At 44.4% G+C, this 20,525-nt stretch overlaps 1 protein-coding gene across 1 annotated transcript in view; it reads left to right on the forward strand.

The window, feature by feature from the left end:
- Positions 1–2,524: 2,524 nt before the first annotated feature.
- The window catches only part of LOC137334724 (sodium- and chloride-dependent GABA transporter 2-like), a 72,376-nt gene continuing 54,375 nt past the window's right edge, over positions 2,525–20,525 (forward strand). Inside the window, exons 1-3 of the mRNA XM_067999633.1 lie at positions 2,525–2,898; positions 13,422–13,513; positions 15,612–15,824. Of these exons, the coding sequence (XP_067855734.1) occupies positions 13,492–13,513; positions 15,612–15,824 (235 nt within the window). The 5' untranslated portion in view covers positions 2,525–2,898; positions 13,422–13,491. The remainder of the gene's footprint in view (positions 2,899–13,421; positions 13,514–15,611; positions 15,825–20,525) is intronic.

The following is a 20,525-nucleotide window of genomic DNA, read 5'->3' on the forward strand; positions in this document are numbered from 1 at the left end:
CCTATGCTAAGAATTGTCATCACACAATAAACGGACATGTTGCAATCATATTTGGTGTCAGATTTGAATTTGCTTATAATTGGCAGACCGGGGCAGGATCTGACTAGCAACATTCCTGGTTGTGTTACACCAAGTATGGGTGTTAATTGAGACTTGTAGAAAATCGAGTTTGTTTAGGTAGGAAACCATATTGGCTGAGGCGAGAGCTTAATGCCTTCCAACAGAGAAGCTTTTTTATTTAAATGCCTTTGAAGGATCCACGCAAAAGGCATGCAAGATAAAGGAGGAATGGCTTAAATTTGAGCTGGTGGAAGTTACTCTAGATAGGCCAGTTGTGATGCACTTAATTAACGGGGTAGGTATCTTGGGGTCAGATTTCCTAGATGAATGCGGTGTAATTGTGGATTATGCGAACGATCTGTTGTGGTTCGGGAAAGGAAATTCTCACGGACGAGCGGTATTGGACATGGACGCTGTTTTTTCAATTAAAAAGCCTGAGACATACGAGGTAGTTATGCACACAGGCCCGAAAATATGAGCTATATTAACTCCGTATCGGGCTGCGTTCGCTATTCACAAGCATGATTGCAAGTGCTTGATAGAGGAGGAGGTGGTTAATGGGCCAACCCATGTTAAAGTAAAACAGTATCCCATTTCAGCTGAGGGTCAGTTAGTGCTACAAACCACAACAGACGCATTGCTACAGCAGGGTGTTATATGGCAGGGCACTTTTACGACTAATTCACCAATTTGGCCAGTTAAGAAACCAGATGGGAGCTGGCGGTTCACAATCGATTACCGAACCTTAAACACGGTAATGCCGGCATGTGCCCCCGTAGTGAGGGTGCCCCAAATACCAAGAAAGCCAAATGGTTCTCCACCCTGGACGTTGTAAAGGGTTTTGGAGCATTCCTGTGCAGAGGGAGGACCAGAACAAATTCGCTTTTACCTTTGGAGATCAGCAACATACATGGGCTTGCTTACCTCAAGGGTTCCACAATTCCACGACCATCTTCCGCAAAGGGATGGCGGCCACAGTTAAACTTTTCAAGCCCTAAGTGTTTGTTACAATATGTGGACAATTTGTTACTGGCTACTGAAACCCCGGGAGAACAGAAGAAATTGTTATTGGAGCTGCTTTGGGTGTTGTCGGATGCAGGACTTAAAATTAATCCACGTAAAGCTCAGCTATTGGAGGACAGAAATCACCTTCTTGGGAATACACATCTCAGAGTAAGGCTGCAGCTCTGATCAGAACAAGGTGGACATTATTAAAAGGCTTCCCTTACCAGTTTAAAAATCAACCCTGAGATCACTCCTCAGATTAGTGGGGTACCAGCGATCCCTTATTCCTCACTTTGTAGAGGTAGCAAAACCATTGTATGAGTTATTGAAGTTACCGAGTGATGACATAAAGGCACACTGGACAGAGGAACACATGAGAGCTGTTGAACCGTTCAAAACGGCGGTTATGGAAGCTACGTGTCTCATATCATCAGACCTGAACAAACACTTCCACCTCGAAGTCGCTGCTACCGACCAGAGTTTGGCTGCAGTACTACGCTGGGAGGTCCAATAGAAACTACTACCCATTGGTAATGCATCACAAATCCTCATGGGCCTCACGGGAGTGGAAAAGACATAGAATGCCTGTGAATGGTATTTGTTGGCCACCTTCTGGGCTCTTCAGCATTTTACATTTATTACTGGCTCACAGACAGTGAGTCTGCATTCTTCCCACACGCACTAAATCTATTAGTAAGGCAAGGCGACATGCCGGTGTCTTCCGCGAGGATGAAATGATGGACATTGCTGCTAATGGAGCGACATTTGGACATATAAGCAAAAAGAACCATTTTATTGCCGCAGCTGTTACTGTGTGATGTAGAGGCTGGCCTATACCCACTGCCTCTGCTGTTACTGTGTGATGTCGAGGCTCACCTATACCCAGTGCCTCTGCTGTTACTGTGTGATATAAAAGCTCACCTATACCCAGTGCCTCTGCTGTTACTGTGTGATATAAAAGCTCACCTATCCCCACTGCCTCTGCTGTTACTGTGTGATATAAAAGCTCACCTATCCCCACTGCCTCTGCTGTTACTGTGTGATATAAAAGCTCACCTATACCCAGTGCCTCTGCTGTTACTGTGTGATATAAAAGCTCACCTATACCCAGTGCCTCTGCTGTTACTGTGTGATATAAAAGCTCACCTATACCCAGTGCCTCTGCTGTTACTGTGTGATATAAAAGCTCACCTATACCCAGTGCCTCTGCTGTTACTGTGTGATATAAAAGCTCACCTATACCCAGTGCCTCTGCTGTTACTGTGTGATATAAAAGCTCACCTATACCCAGTGCCTCTGCTGTTACTGTGTGATGTAAAGGCTCGCCTATACCCACTGCATTTGCTGGTTTAATGGTGTAAGATTAAGTCATTTACATATTTTTCTGGTATATGAAACTTATGCTTAGATTAAGTGTTTTTAACATATAGAACATTCACTTTTGTGTTAGGCATTCTAATACATACAACCAGCTCATGCTTATAGAAATTAGATTAAGCATTAACACATAAACAGCTAAAAAGACAGAAATGGTCAAATTGAACTACCCATAAGGCAGAGGGATATAGCTAACAAAGAATATTTCTAAAACTTTTTTATACAGCAGTCTGTTTCAAGGGTGAGAAACAAGGCACTGAGGGAGTTTGGACACTGATAAGGGAGGTCTGCACATGGCATAGTCTGGAACAAGTGAGATAAGAAACCGGCGACTGAACAACAACTCAATGTACGTGACAAGCTCATTGTAAGACAGTGTGTTTAAACTCTTCTTTTTGTAGAGGCCTCAGACATGAATCCATGAGGTAGCTTCCCTCTACCCGAGGAGAGAACAGGGTAACATTGTTTCTTTCTTTGATATACTGTTATTGAAATATTGTGTATACTATACCTATGCTAAGAATTGTCATCACTCAATAAACAGACATGTTGCAATCATATTTGGTGTCAGATTTGAATTTTCATATAATTGGCAGACCGGGGCAGGATCTGACTAGCAACATTCCTGGTTGTGTTACACCAAGTATGGGTGTTAATTGAGACTTGTAGAAAATCGAGTTTGTTTCGGTAGGAACCCATATTGGCTGAGGCGAGAGCTTAATTCCTTCCAGCATGAATAGTAACCATGCGTACAGTAACAAAAGCTTTGAACAAGAAGCCGCCTATATAGTAAGTATAGAGGAGATGATCCCTGAGATAATCAAGATGGATGAGCCGTACCCAGCGTCAACATCCTACATACAGAAGTTGGTAGATGACAAAAAAATGAAAATTAAACCTGCGAGAACGTTAGTTACATTATGCGGCTTACCTCTGTGTGCAGGGAAGTGAGGTCAAAGTTAGTGATCTAATGAAAGAAAAAGAACAGACCGAGGTGTCGTTCATGAAAGTAGCAAAGGAAGCCGAAGATGAACGAGACCAACTAAAACAGCAGCCAAGTGATCTGATGTTTAATCATTTGCAGATGGTGGTTACGACCACAACTGCACAGGGTTAGGGTGATAATGGAACGGGATGCTCTGAAGATAGTGAATGAGGGATTATCGCAAGACGTAGAGAATATCAGAGAAACCCTGCATGAATTGATGAGACAGGCCTCAACAACGGCTGACCAAACGCAGTGTAAATTAAATAGATGTGAATTTCAGGGAAATTTGGGAAGACAGGGAACACTGGTTTCAGCCGATAGACATGGTCAGATCCTGCGGGATGATAACCATGTGAATGATGAGATAGATTGGAATGACCTTGGGTCAGGAGGCTGCCTATTACCATAACATCCCGTTCGGGATGTTATGGTTCGCACCACACTAAGGGACCGAAAGGGAAAATTAACATAGATGACAAACGGCTATTGGCGTAGGGGGTCGACGCCCTGATACGTGAATAAGGGCCGATAATCAATGGGTACAATCCAGTCGAAGTATCCTGTGCGTTTGCGACATTTTGGCGGGCCCTTGCAGAATTGAATGATGATGCATTTAAAAAGATACTTAGGAATGCATGTGAGCCAATACTTCGCTTCTCCCTGGAATAACAACGACCCTCAGACGGACCGATGTCAAAGGATAGGCCACCACTCTTGCCATTGCCGGGTCCAGGGTCCAATCGGGACAAATTACCAAAAACGGACCGAGCGAGAATCAGTCAGGTGGAACAAAAATTGAGACAAATGGTCACGTTAATGACGGCCCAACAAATTGGCAACTCTGGTAAAAACATGGCCGGCGTGTTGCTATCTGGGCCTCCCACAGAAGGGGAGGAGGGAGGTGCCTCCATGGAATGACGAGGCGAAGCATCCCCAAAGTCGGTAATGGGGTTCGGGCGTGATCATAATAACTGTCCGGTAGTTCCTGTTGTAACTAATGGAGGCCAGGAACAGATAGTGACTGTGGACACTGGTTCGGCTATTAACGATTACACACACCCCTTGACCTGGCGACAGGAAAGCTTATTTCTGTAACTGCATTTGAAGGATCTATGCAAAAGACATGCAAGATAAAGGAGGAGTAGCTTAAATTTGGGCTGGTGGAAGTTACTTTAGAGAGGCCAGTTATGATGCACTTAATTAACGGGGATGGTATTTTGGGGTCAGATTTCCGAGATAAATGCGGTGTAATTGTGGATTATGCGAACGATCTGTTGTGGTTCGGGAAAGGAAATCCTCACGGACGAGCGGTATTGGACATGGACGCTGTTTTTTCAATTAAAAAGCCTGAGACATACGAGGTAGTTATACATCTTGGCCTCCTCCCAATATCCCCACCATCAGAGAAGCCAGTCTTCAGCCAATTCGATTCACTCCACGTGATATCAAGAAACGGCTGGATACAGCAAAGGATATGTGCTCCGACAACATCCCGGCTGTAGTTCTGAAGACTTGTGCTCCAGAATCAGCTGCGCCTCTAGCCAAGCTGTTCCAGTACAGCTACAACACTGGCATCTACCCGACAATGTGGAAAATTGCCCAGGTATGTCCTGTCCACAAAAAGCAGGACAAATCCAATCTGGCCAATTACCGCCCCATCAGTCTACTCTCAATCATCAGCAAAGTGATGGAAGGTGTCGTTGACAGTACTATCAAGCAGGACTTACTCCCAATAACCTGCTCACCGATGCTCAGTTTGGGTTCTGCCAGGACCACTCAGCTCCAGACCTCATTACATTGGCCCAAACATGGAAAAAAGAGCTGAATTCCAGAGGTAAGGTGAGAGTGACTGCCCTTGACATCAAGGTAGCATTTGACCGAGTGTGGCACCAAGGAGCTCGAGTAAAATTGAAGTCAATGGGAATCAGGGGGAAAACTCTCTAGTGGCTGGAATCATACGTAGCACAAAGGAAGATGGTAGTGGTTGTTAGAGGCCAATCATCTCAGCCCCAGGACATTGCTGCAGGAGTTCCTCAGGGCAGTGTCCTGGGCCCAACCATCTTCAGCTGCTTCATCAATGACCTTCCCTCCATCATAAGTTCAGAAATGGAGATGTTCGCTGATGATTGCACAGTGTTCAGTTCCATTTGAAACGCCTCAGATAATGAAGCAGTCCGAACCCGCATGCAGCATGACCTGGACAACATCCAGGCTTGGGCTGATATGTGGCAAGTAACATTCGCGCCAGACAAGTGCCAGGCAATGACCATCTCCAACAAGAGAGCGTCTAACCACCTCCACTTGACATTCAACGGCATTACCATCGCCGAAACCCCACCATCAACATCCTGGGGGTCACCATTGACCACAAACTTAACTGATCCAGCCATATAAATACTGTGGCTACAAGAGCAGGTCAGAGGCTGGGTATTCTGCGGCACGTGACTCACCTCCTGACTCCCCAAAGCCTTTCCACCATCTACAAGGCACAAGTCAGGAGTGTGATGGAATACTCTCCACTTGCCTGGATGTGTGCAGCTCCAACAACACTCAAGAAGCTCGACACCATCCAGGACAAAGCAGCCCGCTTGATTGGCACCCCACCCACCACCCTAAACATTCACTCCCTTCACCACCGGCACACTGTGGCTGCAGTGTGTACCATCCACAGGATGCACTCGACAGCACCTCCCAAACCCGCGACCTCTACCACCTAGAAGGACAAGAGCAACAGGCACATGGGAACAACACCACCTGCACGTTCTCCTCCAAGTCACACACAATCCCGACTTGGAAATATATCGCCGTTCCTTCATCGTCGCTGGGTCAAAATCCTGGAACTCCCTTCCTAACAGCACTGTGGAAGAACCTTCACCACACGACTGCAGCGGTTCAAGAAGGCAGCTCACCACCATCTTCTCAAGGACAACACCTTCCATCACTTTGCTGATGATTGAGAGTAGACTGATGGGGTGGTAATTGGCTGGATTGGATTTGCAGTGCATCCTGTGGATGGTACACACTGCAGCCATCGTGCGCCGGTGGTGAAGGGAGTGAATGTTTAGGGTGGTGGGTGGGGTGCCAATCAAGCGGGCTGCTTTGTCCTGGATGGTGTCGAGCTTCTTGAGTGTTGTTGGAGCTGCACTCATCCAAGCAAGTGGAGAATATTCCATCACACTCCTGACTTGTGCCTTGTAGATGGTGGAAAGGCTTTCTGGAGTCAGGAGGTGAGTCACTCACCGCAGAATACCCAGCCTCTGACCTGCTCTTGTAGCCACAGTATTTATATGGCTGGTCCAGTTAAGTTTCTGGTCAATGGTGACTGCAAGATGTTGATGGTGGGAGATTCAGCGATGGTAATGCCGTTGAATGTCAAGGGGAGGTGGTTAGACTCTCTCTTGCTGGAGATGGTCATTGCCTGGCACTTGTCTGGAGTGAATGTTGCTTGCCACTTATCAGCCCAAGCGTGGATGTTGTCCAGGTCTTGCTGCATGCGGGCACAGACTGCTTCATTATTTGTGGGGTTGCAAATGGAACTGAACACTGTGCAATCATCAGCAAACATCCCAATTTTTGACCTTTTGATGGAGGGAAGGTCATTGATGAAGCAGCTGAAAGTGGTTGGGTCTCGGACACTGTCCTAAGGAAACCCTGCAGCAATGCCCTGGGGCTGAGATGATTGGCCTCCAACAACCACTACCATCTTCCTTTGTGCTCTGTATGACTCCAGCCACTGAAGAGTTTTCCCTCTGATTCCCATTGACTTCAATTTTACTAGGGCTCCTTGGTGCCACACTCGGTCAAATGCTGCCTTGATGTCAAAGGCATTCACTCTCACCTCACCTCTGGAATTCAGCTCTTTTGTCCATGTTTGGACCAAGGCTCTAATGAGGTCTGGAGCTGAGTGGTCCTGGCGGAACCCAAACTGAGCATCGGTGAGCAGGTTATTGGTGATTAAGTGCCGCTTGATAGCACTGTCGATAACACCTTCCATCACTTTGCTGATGATTGAGAATAGACTGATGGGGCGGTAATTGGCCAGATTGGATTTGTCCTGCTTTTTGTGGACCCAGGACATACCTGGACAATTTTCCACATTGTCGGGTAGATGCCAGTGTCGTATCTGTAGTGGAACAGTTTGGCTAGAGGCGTGGCTAGTTCTGGAGCACAAGTCTTTAGCACTACAGCCGGGATGTTGTCGGAGCCTTTGCTGGACCCAGTGCACTCAGCCATTTCTTGATATCACGTGGAGTGAATTGAATTGGCTGAAAAACGGTTTCTGTGATGGTGGGGGTATCGGGAGGAGGCCGAGATGAATCATCCACTCGGCACTTCTGGCTGAAGATGGTTGCTTCAGCCTTGTGTTTTGCACTCACGTGCTGGACTCTGCCAGCATTGAGGACGGGGATGTTCACAGAGCGTCCTCCTCCCGTTAGTTGTTTAATTGTCCACCACCATTCACGACTGGCTGTTGCAGGACTGCAGAGCTTTGATCTGATCTGTTGGTTGTGAAATCGCTTAGCTCTGTCTATAGCATGTTGCTTCCACTGTTTAGCATGTAGTCCTGAGTTGTGTAGGGTGTTTCCGATCGTATGAGGATCGTTCAGCCTTGCTGGTCACAACCGAACTCACTTATTTACGGTTGAAGGTCTGGGCTTACCCTTATGAATCACACTGAAGGATGAAGAATAATGCAATTGATACGGGTTTCAGATTTTGAATAGTGAAAGTATGTTTAATATGTGCAGCAAATCTCAATATGGCAAAACCAATGCTAACGTTCCTATATGACTATGAACAAATAAATTACTTCCCCTTGGACTTCTTAACCTAAGCCCCTCCGTGTTCCCTTACTCATGGCTGTTAACTCCCAACACTACATTGCTAAGGTTTGGTCGGGACATGCAGAGGTAACTCTCCACACGGCTGTGAGTTGAGTATTCTGCAGGCTGTGGTTGAAATGCTCACCCTGCTGACTTTGGCTGCCGGGTCGTGTCTTCTACGATCGAAGTCCTTGGGGCCGTGCCCGTTCCTTGGGGCATGAGACTTCCTTTGGTCCTGGTTGTAAACAGAGCGGCCTGCTCTGATCTTCTGATGTTATAGAGCTGTGTGGCTGGTGTCCGTTTTACATCCACTGTTTGACCCCTTCCTTCCTGAGGCTGCAGCAGTTATACTGTTTTCTGGCTGATCTAGTCAGACGGTGCAAAATGCTACGAATTGTCCCTGGAGAGAAAGCTTTGTTTGAATGTGTATTATATACCCGCCTCTCATCTAGCTGGTTTTGGGGGACAATGGGAACTGCTGATTTTGCGTACTATATGAGATATGAACTGTTTTCAGATGGGTTCTGTTGTCCTGACCGACTGACTTGATTATATCAACCGGTGGATTTCATTGTCTCCTTAGCCAACTTGGAGCCGGTAATGATGTAAGGCAATGTCTCTGTTGGGTGGGGTGGGTTTTAGTTCAAAAGTTTGTCCTTTCTGGTCTGGGAACTGTGTTTTAAACAGGGTCCTTTTTGTAGCCATTTTCCCAAAACTGGGGTTTTCCCCTGGTGAATAAATCTTGGATTAAAAAGGGTAATTCCAAAGTTGTAGCTTCACCAGGTTGGCACTTTTGAAGGCCGAGATTGAACGTGTTTTTCCTCATGTCACCTTTGGTTCTTTTGTCAATCACCTTAAATCTATGTCCTCTGGTTCTTGGCCCTTCCGCCAATGGGAACAGTTTCTTTCTATCTACTCTGTCTAGAACCCTCATGATTTTGAATACCTCTATCAAATCTCCTCGCAACCACCACTATTCCAAAGAGAACATAACTAAAGTCCCTCATCCCTGGAATCATTTTAGTCAATCTCCTCTACACCCACTCTAAGGCCTTCACATCTTTCCTGAAGTGTGGTGCCCAGAACTGAACACAATAGTCCAGTTGTGGCCGAACCGGTGTTTTATAAACGTTCATTGTGACTTCTATACTTTTGTACTCTATTTATAAATCCCAGGATACTGTCTGCTTTTTTAACCGCTTTCTCAACCTGCCCTGCAACCTTCAACGATTTGTGCACGTATACCCCCAGATCTCTCTGTTCCTGTGCCCCTTTTAGAGTTGTGCCCTTTAGTTTATATTGCCTCTCCTCGTTCTTCCTACCGAAATGTAAAATTTCACATTTTTCTGTGTTAAATTTCATCTGCCACGTGTCCACCCATGCCACCAGCCTGTCTATATCCTCTTGAAGTCTATCACTATCCTCCTCACTGTTTACTACCCTTCCAAGTTTTGTGTCGTCTGAAAATTTTGGAATTGTGCCCTGTGAACCCATGTCCAAGTCATTAATATATAATCAAGAAAAGCAGTGGTCCCAGCACTGACCCCTGGGGAACACCACTGTTCACCTCCCTCCAGCCGGAAAAACAAACGTTCACCACTACTCTCTGTTTCCTCTCCCTTAGCCAATTCTGTATCCATGTTGCTACTGCCCCCTTTATTCCATGGGCCTCAATCTTGATGATAAGCCTACCGTGTGACTTTATCAAACGCCTTTTGAAAGTCCATATACACCACATCAACTGCATTGCCCTCATCCACTCTCTCTGTTACCTCAGGTTAGTTAAACACGATTTGCCCTTAACAAATCCGTGCTGGCTTTCCCTAATCGATCCACACTCGTCCAAGTGTCTGTTAATTCTGTCCCGGATTATCGTTTCTAAAAGCTTCCCCACTACTGAAGTTAAACTGACTGGCCTGTAGTTGCTGGGTTTATCCTTACACCATTTTTTGAACAAGGGTGTAACATTTGCAATTCTCCAGTCCAGTACCTCCGCAATTTTCACCCTTCCCTCAGCAACCTAGGATGCATCCCAACTGGACCGGGTGACTTATCTACTTTAAGTACAGCCAGCCTTTCAAATACTTCTTCTTCATCAATTTTTAGCCTATCCACTATCTCAACTATATCTTCCTTTACTGAGACTCTGGCAGCATCTTCTTCCTTGGTAAAGACAGATGCAAAGTACTCATTTAGCACCTCGGCCATCCCCTCTGCCTCCATATGGTCCCTAATCAGCCCCACCCCTCCCCTTACTACTCGTTTACTGTTTACATGCCTGTAGAAGACTTTTGGATTCCCTTTTATGTTGGCTGCCAATCTATTCTCATACTCTCTCTTTGCCCCTCTTATTTCCTTTTTCGCTTCCCCTCTGAACTTTCTATATTCTGCCTGGTTCTCACTTGTGTTATCAACCCGACATCTGTCATTCACCCCTTTTTTCTGTTTCTTTTGTCATCCAGAGAGCTTTGGGTTTAGTTGCCCTACCTTTCTGCCTCATGGGAATCTGCCTAGACTGTACCCGAACCGTCTCCTCCTTAATGGCACTCTAACGGGACACCGTCACCTCCACTCACCGACTGGGCGGAGCAAACAGAGGTGATCGGGACAGGCCAGCCTCTGCTTTTCCATCGAGTGCTGAGGGCGTCTATATCGACAATACGTGTACCGCCATACCTGGTCGAGGATTTCTTCCACATGTTTCATTCACATCTGACAGGAGGATTCTATTCAGCCGAGCTTACGTATCAAAAAGTATATAAGGTTGCTTAGTGGCCCGGGATAAAAGATGAAATTACGAAACGCTGTCAACAATGTTTAGTTTGCTTACAACATAACCCTTCTCAGCAAACTAATCGCACTTTTCTCCGGTCTGCTCCACTCCCCGAGGGGCCGTGGACACACCTTCAAACCAATTTAATTGGACCACTGCAAAGGTCCAGCGCAGGACATCAATACTGTCTGGTGATTATCGACAAATTCACCAAATGGATTGAGGACTTCCCATGTAAAACTAACACGGCAATTACTGCAGTGCTCTTGCTGCTGAGTGAGGTGATCTGCAGGTGCGGACCGCCTATACAAGTAAATAGTGACCAAGGCACACATAGCACGGGATAAGTTTTTATGGAATTGCAAAAAGCGATGGGAATCACACAGAAACTGCTTGTGTCCCATCATCTTTAGTCATCCGGAATGGTAGAAAGGGGCACCAAAACATAAAATGTTGTTTAATATTATAATGCAGATCACCCAACTCAGTAGCCATTCGATCCACACCACAATCCACCACAGGAGTAACACCTTATCAAGCCATGACAGGTCAATTTATGCAAACCCCTGAACATCTCTTGCAGCCAGAGACAACCCCATTGATGATGGGGGCTGTGGGAGTTGCATCGTTGGCTCAGATGATTGAGCAATACGTGGCACAGAAAATTGGGAGAACAAAGAATCGGCTTAAAAAGTACTTTGAAAAGAAGGTGAGGCCTTTTGGCTTTGAGGTAGGAGATGCGGTAATGGTATTGGATTATGGCAAAAAGACTCACGTGTTTGTGCCTTAATGGAGGGGACCCTTTCCCATTGTAGGTAAGGCGAGTCCCACTGTTTACCTGATCCAGTTCATGAAGAAAAAGGCTAAACACACCAGGTGGCATCACGTTAATCAATTGAGAACTTTGGAAAAGCAGTCAGAGATGCAACTGCTAAGTAATCTAGATGAAATACTTGAATCCTAGGTGCTGAGTAAAAGGGATACGAGATTTCAAGAATCATGGCAGGGTGGATGGGACTGTTAACCATCATGGATAGAAGTTAGGGCTCCCCCGGTAAATCAGTTGGGCTGACCTGTCGGTACACCAGTGATCTTCCACTAGTTAATGGGGCTCCACCTTTCCTCAAAAATGGTGCTCCCATGGCCCCAATTAACACACCCTATGTTATTGAACAACCCCAGGTGAACAATTCAACAGTAGCCACAGCCACCTATGATATCCCTATTTCTGGGAAAGACATGAGGGGAATTACAGTTGCAGACCAGTCAGGTCATCTGTCAGAATGCTCTATACATCTCATTGCTGAAGGTAGCGAATAACCTAAGGAGGAAAGTCTTAAGGGAGAATGCCCAGAAACAGAGCCAGGGCCAACTATCGGATTGGTCATTATTCAGACTCACCAAGGAGTTCACAATGATGTTCATTATGAATTGGTACCGATATTGATATCCCTATCAGAGATAACCTTTCCATCAGGGCTATGTCAGCAGGCCCACACTAAATTACACAGTGCAGTGCTGCAGGAGATAGCACATGACTTCACCAACACAATGCAGGTTGAGATTTAGACCAAGCTTGGCCCCCACAACCTCACAAGGCCATAAAATTTAGAAAAGGGACATAGCAGAATGGATAGGTATCGGGGCTACTTAAGGAATGTGGAATAGGTTAGATATTGGGCCACAAGTTACTCACCCGAGGACACCGTATTGCAAGGGTATTCTCTCTGACCGCCGGCGAATCAATGGAGTGAGTTCGCGAATGTGCACGTGCGCTGTAAAACCCGAAATCACAAACTTGCTCCCATTGGTTCACCAGCAGTTTGACAGTTACGAATTAAAGGGCATCTACGCTACAATCAAACCCAATCAGGAAACATTCGTAAACTAACCCATCTGCTCAGCTGGAACGAACATACTTACGCCACCAAAAGCTGCGCTGGAAAATACCAGCCTTACATAACTTTTTGAAAGTGCGATGACTGTTAATGACTGTGAAACAACAAAAAATTAAATTTTAAAAATGTGGAATATCAAATTACTCTTATTTGAATATTTTTTGATCATTAAAAAAAAATTTTAATTAAAAATTTAAAAACTTTTTCTTTACTTTTAACTCCTGTAAGTTTCAGTAAATTAAATCACTTCCTTGGTTTTTTATAAAAAGATGTGTTAAATTTTTATTTGCACTAACATTCAGAGTATCAATTTAAATGAACGATTTTTTTCTTGCCTGCTTGTGGGCGGAGCTTTGATTCACCCAGCTATTTGTCATGGACATGAGCCCAAACTGTTCAAGTCTGGGCAGATCTCGCAATTTATTTCCAGCCTCTCAATTCAAGTAATTCATGCCACGGATATAAAGTAAGTTAAATTTGTTCCTTTCATTCGTAAGGACTGCTGCGGACTTTGCCAAGCCAGTCGGAGCAATTTCCGGTCCATTGAATCGATGCAGGAACAACTTAATGCTTAATGACATTTTAAAAGGTATGAATAAAGGGAATAGAGATCTGATATATTGTTCAAAAAAGGGTGTAAGGTTAAACCCAGCAACTACAGGCCAGTCAGTTTAACCTCAGTGGCGGGGAAACTTTTAGAAACAATAATCCGGGACAAAATTAACAGTCACTTGGACAAGTGTGGATTAATTAAGGAAAGCCAGCACAGATTTATTAAAGGCAAATCATGTTTAACTAACTTGATTGAGTTTTTTGATGAGGTAACAGAGAGGGTTGATGAGGGCAATGCGGTTGATGTGGTGTATATGGACTTCCAAAAGGCGTTTGATAAAGTGCTGCATAGTAGGCTTGTCAGCAAAGTTGAAGCCCATGGAATAAAAGGGGCAGTGGCAGCATGGATAAGAAATTGGCTAAGTGACAGGAAACAAAGAATAATGGTGAACGGTTGTTTTTCAGACTGGAGGAAGATATACAGTCATGTTCCCCAGGGGTCGGTACTAGGACCACTGCTTTTCTTGATATATATAATTGACTTGGACTTGGGTGTACAGGGCACAATTTCAAAATTTGCAGATAACACAAAACGTGGATGTGTAGTGAAAAGTGAGGAGGATAGTAATAGACTTTAAGAGAACATAGACAGGCTGGTGAAATGGGCAGACATGTGGCAGATGAAATTTAATGCAGAGAAGTATGAAGTGAAGCATTTTAGTAGGAAGAATAAGGAGAGGCAATATAAACTAAATGGTACAATTTTAAGGAGGGTGCAGGAACAAAGAGACCTGGGGGTGCACATACTCAAATCTTTGAAGGTGGCAGGACAAGTTGAGAAGGCATTTGGGATCCTGGGCTTTATTAATAGAGGCATAGAGTGCAAAAGCAAAGAAGTTATGCTAAATCTTTATAAAACAGTTGTTAGGCCTCAGCTGGAGTATTGTGTTCAATTCTGGGCACCACACTTTAGGAAAGATGTCAAAGCCTTAGAGAGGTGCAGAAGAGATTTACTGGAATGGTGCCAGGGCTGAGTCATTTCAGAGACTGGAGAAGCTGGATTTATTCATCTTAGAACAGAGGAGGTTAAGGGGAGATTTGATAGAGGTGTTCAGAATCATGAACGGTTTTGATAGAGTAAATAAGGACAAATTGTTTCCAGTGGTGGAAGTGTCGGTAACTAAAAGACACAGATTTAGGTGATCGCCAAAAGAGCCAGAGGAGATATGAGGAAACATGATTTTACGCAGCCAGTTGTAATGATTTTACACAGAGAGTTGTAATGATCTGGAATGCACTGCCTGAAAGGGTGGTGGAAGCAGATTCAATAGTAACTTTCAAAAGGGAATTAGATAAATACTTGAAGGGAAAACATTTACAGGGCTATGGAGAAAGAGCAGGGGAATGGGACTAATTGGATAGCTCTTTTAAAGAACTGGCACAGGCACGATGGACTGAATGGACTCCTCCCATGCTGTGCCTACTATGGTACTGCCCGATATTTGGAACTCCACAGATAGATTCATGAACTATGCATGTTTTACACCAGTTAAGTGGCTTGTTTGCTGCTTAGCAATTGGCTCAGCAGCATTACTGCAGGACCATTTTGTTGTTGGTTCATCAGTTGTTCGTAAGTTTTCACACATCTATCACTATTCGAAATAATGCTTTCCAGTGATGGTGTTACAACATCAAGAAAAAACACACTGCTTTAATACATTTTTCACACACACAGTGTAATTTTACCTGCAAAAAATTAATTACATGGGGTAGGCTGGAAGTTACTTAGTCCTGTTGAACGGAATGTACTGTGTAGCATTGTTTTGTGTTCTGTAAACTAAAAAAGTGTTTTAAGTACAGATTGTATGAGGCCTACTGTTTGTAGGACAAAGGAGGCTCCAAGATGATAGTGCCATGCAACACAATTTAGAATGCTTTATTCAACGAGCTGAATTTCACTGGTGCCTGTTAATGTAATAATTGTTGTTTTTTTGACGTATGCTCTGGGATCTACCTTTGAACTGTAGAAAATGCCTATTGGACATGCCAATGATGCAGCTGCTGGTGTGAATATTTTAACTGCAACGCTGTTAGTCATTTATTTCCTCTCAAACTGCTTATCTTCATCTTCCCAGCAGAAGAATTTGATGAAATGAACAGCAACACAAGAGAAGTTAAACAAGGAGGGACTGCCTCATCCCAGGATCACCTTCATGAAAAAGACAAGGAGGTGAAGAAGAGAGAAAAGTGGGGTAACAAGTTGGAATTCAATCTGTCTGTGGTTGGAGGAATAATTGGACTGGGGAACATTTGGAGATTCCCTTATCTCTGTTACAAGAATGGAGGAGGTAGGTTGTTTAAAAAAAATGAATGGAATTCTGGGTGTTATGGCAAGAGACACAGTATATAGTCAAGATGTAATGGTGAATCTAAAGAAAACCTTACTAAGAACACAAGTACACACATGGACAGTTTTGGGCACCGCACAATGAGAAAGATGCTGAGCATAAGGATACTGCCTCATGTAAAAAATTATAAATTGATGGGTCTAGATTGAAGGGACATAGACATAAGGCTAAATGTAAGAGATTTAGGACAGAGAGTGGAGAAATCTTTTTTCACAGAGGGTTGATTGAAGCAGAGGTCAGCACTCAAGAATAGGTTAGGTAGGTGGTTGAAGGAAAGGGGCTATAAAGGCATATAGGAACAGGGTAGCCACATGGGATTAGGACAACTGTTTGTGTGAAGGATAAACATCAATTGGATTGGTTGGACTGAATGACCGGTTTCCATGTTCTAATTTCATTGTAATGACTGCCTTGAATTTCTTTGTGACTGGATCCTTACAGGCAGCATTAGATGACCTTTGCCACATTTTGTCAGACAGCTACTGTCCATTGTATCAAGATGCTCTCTTCAAGAGAGCTGCTCAATTCATAACCTTCCTAACGGAAGAACACGTGCTACTCAAACCCCATATGACAACCCCTGAATTTTTGAATAGGAAAGGCCTTCATTCCATTAATGTTCAGCCTGTGTGCAATGCCAATCACCTTATCTTGCATGTAAATGTCAGATATTTAGGAGATTGTCGTGTATGCAACAATCCACTTTATCAGCCCTTATGACTCAGAGCCATGTATCAAGATGACTGATTAGTGATCAGGGCTATCTCCTGCAGTCACAGCTGCAGTAAGGCTTCTGCAGACAGAGGGGGACAACGATATAATGAGACCCATGCTACTACAAGATGTGTGATAGAGCAGATTATAGGAAGTCTCAAGTCCTGTTTAGGTCCCTGCTTAAATCTGGTGGAATCCTACATTGCAGTATAGTGAAATTCTCAAGAATCATTGTAGCTTGGTATGTTCTACATAATCTGACAATGAAGAAAGGCTGAGACTTTGTGTGTTGTACCATTTATAGTGTTAGTAACGTCTTGCTAGCGTGATAACATGTCAACACATTCTAGTTTTTTTTAATTAATACGGTTAACGCATTAAGTCATCTTGTAAATTATGTAATCCTCTTTAGTCCATCTGCACAACACTATCATTGATTTTTTTCACTTTTTTCTTTACTATCCTATCTTTTCTCAACTAATCTATTGTATTCAATCTATGATAATCTCCTCGCTGCTTGGTTCAGTGCCGAGAACGCAACCTGTTTGTTCTTGCAGATTATTTCCTTATCTCATCTTTTCTCATCTAGTCTATTGTATTCAAGTCTCCTGATTGCCACCTGACTGCTTCACTCGATGCCTAGAGCAACCTGTTTGTTCTTGCAGATTAGAAATCCATTAACGAATGTTCACCTGCTTATATTGCAGATTCTTAGTTTTAAAATGTGTAAGTGTCTTTAATATTGAGAAATATTTAATAAGGTTATTAGAGTCTTCCCCACCGGGCTTACCCGTGTCTACATTTCCTTACCTCGAAGCTTAAAAAGATTCTTCTTTTTGTAGCATCGAAACTGATTTTTTTGGTCAGTGCAAACATTTCCATTATATTCTATCTCCTCTTAATTTGTCTTAAGAGTTCTCTTAATCAAACAGACCAACACTATAAGGGCAGTTAACATCATCATCTGCAATACCAACAGGAAAGCAGAGGTTAGAATCATAGAATAGAATCATAGAAAGTTACGGCACAGAAGGAGGCCATTCAGCCCATTGTGTCCGTGCCGGCCGAAAAAGAGCTATCCAGCTTAATCCCACTTCCCAGCACTTGGCCCGTAGCCCTGTAGGTTACAGCACTTGAAGTGCTCATCCAAGTACTTTTTAAATGAGTTGAAGGTTTCTGCCTCTACCACCCTTTCAGGCAGTGAGTTCCAGACACCCACTACCCTCTGGGTGAAAGAATTTCTCCTCAGCTCCCCTCTAATCCTTCTACCAATTACTTTAAACCTATGCTCCCTGGTCACTGACCCCTCTGCTTAGGGAATAGGTCCTTCCTATCCACTCTATCTAGTCCCGTCAAAATTTTATATACCTCAATTAAATCTCCCCTCAGCCTCCTTTGTTCCAAAGAAAACAACCCCAGCCTATCCAATCTATTCTCATAGCTAAAATTCTCCAGCCATGGCAACATCCTTGTAAATCTCCTCTGTACCCTCTCTAGTGCAATCACATCTTTCCTGTAAAGCGGTGACCAGAACTGTACGCAGTACTAAAGCTGTGGCCTAACCAATGTTTTATACAGTTCTAGCATAACCTCCCTGCTCTTATATTCTATACCTCGGCTAATAAATGAAAGTATCCCGTATGCCTTTTTAACCAACTTATCTACCTATCCTGCTACCTTCAGGGATCTGTGGACATGCACTCCAAGGTCCCTTTGTTCCTTGCAAAATGTTTACCGCCCAATCGGGCATGAAGTGTCCCCGTGTGTTTAGTACTTCTCATTAGTTGTAACACAATACCTTCCTCTCTCCGAGATGGCGATGTTCATCCTTTTTGAATTCCATCGAGAGGTTTAAATAGTACAATTAGGGGATTCTTCATCCAGAATGAAACCACAGACTGGCAAAACGTCACATCTGCACAACTAGGCCCACTTCTCCAGGAACAGCATGAAGTGCCTGGTGCTTTCCAGATCTCTTCCTTTCCCCCTATTAATATCCTCGGATAGTTCACAAATTCTTTATGTGTATCATCCTCCAAAACACCTATTAAATCAGCTTTGAATACTTCCATTGGTTTCTCATTAATGGTATTAATAGTAATGGTATTGCCACTATCATAGGAATCAGTCCCAAAATGTTACTTTGCTTTCCTGGCATAACACACTGATCCTTATACCTTTGCAACCTACACCAATCCGTGTCCCCATCTGATCTCCAGATTTTAATTTGTTTGTCCAATATAAAATTTGGCATCCGATTCTTTCCTATAACAGCACATACCCTCCATATATACTGGAAGTGATTGCCTTTGCGATCAGTTGTTCTCTAAAAGTTTGATTGTTCTGAATGATTACAGCATTAAGTTTATCCCTAACCTTTCCTAACCCTGTTGTTAGTTCTCCTATTGAAATCAGGGGTTCTCTTGCCTCTAAAGTAACATCCCCTGTTTGTCTATTCATTCCTTGAAGTAGCCCTTTTAATTGGTTGTGCATTGTTGTATATATGGACTTTAAAAAGGCATTTGATAAAGTATCACATAACAGACTTATTCAGAAAATAGGAGCACATGGGATTAAAGGGATAATGGTAACTTGAGTATGTAATTGGCTAAGGGTCAGCAGGCAGAGAGTAGTGGTGAATGGATGTTTTTCTGATTGGAGAGAAGTATGCATGGGGTCCCCCAGAGCTTGGTATTAGGCCCATTGATTTTTCGTTATTATAAATGACCTGGACTTTTTTTAAAAAATTCGTTCACGGGATGTGGGCGTCGCTGGCAAGGCCGGCATTTATTGCCCATCCCTAAATGCCCTCGAGAAGGTGGTGGTGAGCCGCCTTCTTGAACCACTGCAGTCCGTGTGGTGACGGTTCTCCCACAGTGCTGTTAGGAAGGGAGTACCAGGATTTTGACCCAGCGACAATGAAGGAACGGCGATATATTTCCAAGTCGGGATGGTGTGTGACTTGGAGGGGAACGTGCAGGTGGTGTTGTTCCCATGCGCCTGCTGCCCTTGTCCTTCTAGGTGGTAGAGGTCGCGGGTTTGGGAGGTGCTGTCGAAGAAGCCTTGGCGAGTTGCTGCAGTGCATCCTGTGGATGGTACACACTGCAGCCACAGTGCGCCGGTGGTGAAGGGAGTGAATGTTTAGGGTGGTGGATGGGGTGCCAATCAAGCGGGCTGCTTTATCTTGGATGGTGTCGAGCTTCTTGAGTGTTGTTGGAGCTGCACTCATCCAGGCAAGTGGAGAGTATTCCATCACACTCCTGACTTGTGCCTTGTAGATGGTGGAAAGGCTTTGGGGAGTCAGGAGGTGAGTCACTCGCCGCAGAATACCCAGCCTCTGACCTGCTCTCGTAGCCACAGTATTTATATGGCTGGTCCAGTTAAGTTTCTGGTCAATGGTGACCCCCAGGATGTTGATGGTGGGGGATTCAGCGATGGTAATGCCATTGAATGTCAAGGGGAGGTGGTTAGACTCTCTCTTGTTGGAGATGGTCATTGCCTGGCACTTATCTGGCGCGAATGTTACTTGCCACTTATCAGCCCAAGCCTGGATGTTGTCCAGGTCTTGCTGCATGCAGGCTCGGACTGCTTCATTATCTGAGGGGTTGCGAATGGAACTGAACACTGTGCAGTCATCAGCGAACATCCCCATTTCTGACCTTATGATGGAGGGAAGGTCATTGATGAAGCAGCTGAAGATGGTTGGGCCTAGGACACTGCCCTGAGGAACTCCTGCAGCAATGCCCTGGGGCTGAGATGATTGGCCTCCAACAACCACTACCATCTTCCTTTGTGCTAGGTATGACTCCAGCCACTGGAGAGTTTTCCCCCTGATTCACATTGACTTCAATTTTACTCGGGCTCCTTGGTGCTACACTCGGTCAAATGCTGCCTTGATGTCAAGGGCAGTCACTCTCACCTCACCTC

This window comes from Heptranchias perlo, chromosome 18 (assembly GCF_035084215.1).
Source record: "Heptranchias perlo isolate sHepPer1 chromosome 18, sHepPer1.hap1, whole genome shotgun sequence".
Lineage (NCBI taxonomy): Eukaryota > Metazoa > Chordata > Chondrichthyes > Hexanchiformes > Hexanchidae > Heptranchias > Heptranchias perlo.